A 5,905-nucleotide genomic window follows, 5' to 3' on the forward strand; every position below is an offset into this window, starting at 1 on the left:
ATGTGTTTTTCTGGGCGCTCGCGTGTAAATGATAGTTTCTTATGTCCTTTTCTCTTTGCCTATCAGTCTAGAAATTGACGTGCGTGACGAGCAAACCTGTAACCAGCGATTAAAAGCCCTATCACCACAGCAACCAGCAGACCAATGGAAGAACGGGAAGCTGTTTACAGGGGGGCGTGCCGTTACTGGGGTGACCGGACAAACGTCCTGCAGCAGGTATTAAACTGCCCGGAGCTCCTGCTGCCCTGGAGACCTTGAACCGACACTCACATTCAGTCACATTGTCCTGGAGTTACATCGGATAAAGTTTCACTTCAGAGCGAGCTTTTGTCTTAGCCTACTGGATGTTATTTCCTATCATTCAAGAAGCCCATCAGTGAAGACAGGTGAGTACATTTAAGGGTTTTTTCCGACTGTGCGCTGGGAAAATATGGTTATTAGCAGCTTGTTTATGTGAACGACTGTATGCAATTCAGTCAATTTATTGATTTATTTCTAAAGCATTTTCTTATCGTTTCAAAGCAGCTTCACAGAGTTTACATGCATGAATACATTTAAGCACAAAATGGAAATTATTTAAAAACATTTTGAAATAATTAACAAGACGCATAATTTAAAGAAATCGCTGACTACATTAGATACATGCATAATACAATTAGGCTATAAAATGTGTTAGTATGTCAAAACTTATTGGCTCATATTTCTTTTAATTGTTATTAAATAAATTACAAAAAATATCAGTGATGTAGTCAGTTAAATAAATGTGCAAACAACAATCAATGTACTCATATTTATTTCTTTGAAAAAAGTTATGAATACTGGAGACATGTTTAATAAAACGAATCTGGTAATGTTTCATAAATGATGTGATGCACCTGTCATGCTGTGGAATGTTGTGTTTGGGATCTGCTCTTTTGTCTGGTCCCAGACGCCAGTTATGGGATGTTGTAAAGAGCGACTTGTGATGTTTCAAGAAAGTTCTATGACCTCTATAATCTGGGGAATCCAAATAAACCCACATGCCTTATAAAAAAAAACCTTCCTAACACATTTACATATTATTACAGCCAAAACAAAGCCTAACCAATAAAACTAAATCCAGTTGCATGTGTTGTGCTTTCATCAGGATTTAGCTGGGGAAGAGACCATGCTCTCCATGAGCTGTTCAGACCCCTGGCCGGAGGGCTCTGTGGGGTTGGAGGAGGAGGTGGTCACCGCCGCTGCTCAGGCAGAACTGCTGGACAGGAGCTCAACCGACTACAGCTACTGCAGCTCTGACAATTTGGATGACAGTCTGACCAGTCTGCAATGGCTCCAGGAGTTTTCCATTCTCAATGCGAGCGGTGGCCAGCACGCGTCCTCATCCGGCCATCACCATAGTCACTTCTTTGGGAGCCAAGTAGGCTCGGATGCACCTGCGTCCCCTTTAGCTGGAGATCCGGCATCCATTGGCATGCCGTTGACCCCGGGGAAACCCACGGCTGCGTCTTTCTACAGGATTCCGTCCATGTCTGCTCTACCCAGCCTGGTTGCACATGGGCACTGTCCAGATGAAGTCGATTACAGGACGAATCCTCACATCAAGCCACCGTACTCATATGCCACTCTCATCTGTATGGCCATGCAGGCCAGTAAGAAAACCAAAATCACCCTCTCGTGCATCTATAAATGGATCACAGACAACTTCTGCTACTTTCGCCACGCAGACCCCACTTGGCAGGTAAGCCAAAAATAACTGTTAGCGTTACAAAAAAACATGATAAAAAACGAATTTACACTTACAAACTATATGCAGCTTTTACAAGATGGGACCCACATCATTTGCATATCTGGCAAAGTGCAAAAGAGGGCTATTCCGCTATTGTTTGAGCGAAAGAAACCTTCTTAGCACCTGCTAAAGTAGATTGTGTATTGGAGAGAGAGAGCAATTGAAACCCTTCAGAAAGTGGATGTTAAAGGAAATCCGTTTGTACTTTGTAGAGAGGCTTTAGATCACTACCACAAATAACATGAACATTATCAGCTTAGTCATGTGCACTCTTAAAAATAAAGGTGCTTAAACGTTTCGTCACAGCGATGCCATCGAAGAACCATGTTAGGTTCCACAAAGAAGCATTCAGTCAAAAGTCCTTTAAAGAACCATCTCTTTCTTATTTTCTTACAATCTGAAGAACCTTTTTTCACCACAAATACCTTTTGTGAAACAGATGTTAAAGGTTCTTTATGGAACCAAAAGGTTCTTCTATGGCATCAAAGAACCTTTTCAAGCACCTTTTTTTAAGAGTGTGGGTAATGAAGTTTTCTTAACAAGTGCAGAAACCCATCTGGAATATAAAGTGTAGTGAATAAACGGTCGATTTAAAGCATGTTTATAATTTTTACTGTATTTCAAAGTGAGACGATGAGGAAGAATGTTCTAAAGCAAAAATGGGGGGAATTACTTCAAAGATATATGTGTTGGTGAATTATTAATGAACCCCTCAGCCACATTCTCTGACATTACCTCAGTTTTTGTGTTATTTTAACTCAAAACAATATTTAACCAAGGTTAGGAGGTCAGTGCTTCATTTAAATGTAATAGCCTTGTGGTGCTTTGGTTGGTTTGGCAAATACCTTAATGCACCGTGAATTTCTTTAAAGACAACATGAAATCAAACTTACACATGTGAGGCTTTTAGTCAATGTTTTTTGTTTTCACTTTGAAAGTAAGAACTAGCCCTATTTATTTGCTACCATACTCATACAGCATATACTTCAATGTTGACCACATGATTTCGACTAGAAGATACATAGATCGTTTTAAAGTCTTACATTTTTAAAGTCTCTTTCATTAATATTGATGACACATCTTGCACTCAGGGGAATTTCAAGATTTTGGCCAATAAAATGCTCTCTAGAATGAAGAAGCCCCTCCCCCTACTATGATCTACCACTGACTAACATAGCAAGATGCATATTTTGGTTCATAGATGTGCTCACCGGCTATGTGAAAACAATGTCCCCACCCGTATTTGTGTGATTGTCCCGCAATTGTGGTATTTCATGACTTCAATGCATGTGTACTAAAATAAGGTACACCGACATAAATCCAAGTGCCATCACATGCCAGACAAAGTAAACCAATTTTTCTCATTCATCCTTGCAGAACTCCATCCGCCACAATCTGTCGTTGAACAAATGCTTCATTAAAGTCCCGAGGGAAAAGGACGAACCAGGAAAAGGCGGCTTCTGGAAAATCGACCCCCAATACGCAGAACGTCTCCTCAGCGGTGCCTACAAGAAGCGTCGAATGCCCCCTGTGCAAATCAACCCAGCTCTTCAGAACCGACTCAGGATGACCGCCCAAACCCTACAAGCTGTAGCCACCACAGGGATGTCTGGAAATCTTTGCGTGAGTCCTGAATCCCATCAGCTCCTAAAAGAATTTGAGGAAGCCACGGGAGTAGATCAGAACTGGGACCCTCGACTGGCTGAAGCCACCATGCTGGGTTGTTGGGTTCCAGGCAAGGGCAACAAGAGGAAGAAGCCTTACTCTCACAGGAGCGGTGGAAGCAAAGTTCAACGGCGTTCAAGCTCCCCAATGCTGGCCGTGGACGAGCAGGAGGATTTAAGCTCCCTGAAGGGCAACTTCGACTGGGACGCCCTGCTGGACTCAGCCCTGAATGGAGAACTGAGCTTGAACGAAGGGTGGCCGATGAGTCCCATACTGCGAGACGATGAGCTGATGGTCAGGGGAACACATATCAGCCCCCTGGAGGCTCCCGCTGGTGTGGTCGAGAGCCACGTGCTGATGGAAACCCAACGGAGCAGCGAAGTAGACTATGACGAGGAAACGTTCATGTCCACGGCGTTTCTACAGAGCTCCTGGTCGGAGGATAGTCTCCGTCCGGACTTTCTCTGCAGCTCGACGGTCAATATTGACCAGCTGTTTGACCTGGGAGATCCTCTCGCAGGTGATATAAACATTAAGATCGAGTCTCTCCTTTGAAGAGTTCATTTGTGAGACATTCAGTGACATTACGTCCATTGGACCCAAACAGTTTAAAGAACAAAGAGGGTTGAGACTGTTTACTCCCAATGATTTCATGCTGGATTCCATGAACCCCATTTGAAGATGTATTTTTAAAGGTGTGTCTATTTCGAAAACTGTTTTTTTGTGATTATGTTTTTATTTGTATTTGACAAGTTATTTACCTTCGTTGATTTACAAGCGAATCTAATCAGGATTATGAAAAAGTGCGTGTCGTATATTTGGAATTCGTAGCTATTCTACAAGGTGGACAACATATGATTATTAGATAATTCAATAAAATAAACAAAACCCACCGCTGACCATCCTGACCATCAATGGCACGAAAAGAAATCATTCTAAAGCATACAAATGAGACTGTAAAAATGTACACATGTTAAGGCCATTGCACATTCCGAAAATTTGTCCGAAGTCCGAAATTTGCGTCCGAAATTACCACACTTCAAAAAATGAATACGACCTCACGTTGTGTCAATCACATTTACACACTGCCTCCGATATTTTCGTCCGTCATAAAAAAATTCGGACTGGTTTTGATTTTCTGCGTTTTTCGCATCCGTAGCAATTTTGAGAGGCGTTTTGACAATTCTGAGACACCGTACAAACAAACGCCAAATACGAAAAACGCATACGAAAATTTCGGACTTTATGTGCAAAGACCTTTAGTCACCTTGACAAAATAGTTACGAATTGTCGTGACATTGTGTTTTTGGAACTCTGCTTTCTTAGACATGAAATAACGTGGACATAGCACTGGAAAAATATAAAAAAAGATTTAAAAGTTGTTGTTTACAATCCAAATTTGCATAATGCATCACAAGTGAAAGAAATGCGTTTGCTTAGTTTGAAGACGTGAACAATTTTTAATACATTGTGAAGAAAGTAAAATATTTTATACATATCACATCTTTGAACAAATTCTGCAAGACAAAACTGTAACTCATAGTGTAGAATCGGTGAAATCAATGTTGTTTAGAGAATTGTTGAAACCGAAATGTCTAGATTTATAGAGAACACATAAGCAGTTTTGTTAGTGTTGAGTGTCTGATATGGTGAAACTGCACTATAATAATAATAATGAATGAGATTTAGAGGCTTCTATGTGTGTGAATGAATGGACATTGGGTTCAATGTTGTGCCAAACTTTCTGTTTTCCAGTTGATTTCTCACTCTTCTTCTCATCATCTTCATGCAAATCTAATGATGTAATCGCTTCTTAACATTGTTATGAGTGTTACTGTAAGATCATACAAATGCTATTTTTCATGAAGACTTTATCTTTTTTAGATTGTTAGTACTAGGTGAATGTAGAAGGTATGTTTAATGAGTTCATCTCCTTATATAAAGGCACTGATATACCCTTTGTTTAGAAAATGTGACCCTGACCCAGTTTCAGTAAATTTACTTTCTCACACTTTTTTAAAGCTAATGCAATTGGGTGTTATTAATGAACATCTAATCTTCATGATGTACGTGCCAAGGAAAAAAAAGGCAAACATAAATATTATCATGTAAAGAAATGTACCTATTCTTGTTACCAGTGCCTGTCTGTGTTAAATTTGTCATTGTACTCCAAGTTGTCCAAATTTGGTAATGTACCACATTATATTTATATACAGTAAATCAAATAACAAAACTTCTTCCAAAGAAACTAGTGTGTTACTTATTACGTTTCAACCATACTTGTCATGGTTTTGTACATTTTACTAATTTAACTTTTGCCTCAACTAATGCTAACAGTTTATTAATGTTTTATTTTCATTGACAAAGATATAAACCTACAGTATGTTGAAATAACTACAATTTGGCTTCACACTATACTGTTTACCCTTATTTCAGACATTGACTTCTATCATCAGCCATGTTTATTATGCA

At 39.8% G+C, this 5,905-nt stretch overlaps 1 protein-coding gene across 1 annotated transcript; it reads left to right on the forward strand.

Moving 5' to 3' along the window:
* The first annotated feature begins 252 nt into the window (after positions 1-252).
* Positions 253-5,671, forward strand: foxj1a (forkhead box J1a). The gene is made up of 3 exons (XM_057346371.1): positions 253-386; positions 1,127-1,720; positions 3,146-5,671. Exons 2-3 carry the CDS (start codon positions 1,148-1,150, stop codon positions 3,986-3,988), a joined length of 1,416 nt encoding a protein of 471 aa, XP_057202354.1. The 5' UTR covers positions 253-386; positions 1,127-1,147; the 3' UTR covers positions 3,989-5,671.
* Positions 5,672-5,905: the final 234 nt, after the last annotated feature.

The sequence above is a fragment of the Triplophysa rosa genome, linkage group LG11 (genome assembly GCF_024868665.1).
Source record: "Triplophysa rosa linkage group LG11, Trosa_1v2, whole genome shotgun sequence".
Lineage (NCBI taxonomy): Eukaryota > Metazoa > Chordata > Actinopteri > Cypriniformes > Nemacheilidae > Triplophysa > Triplophysa rosa.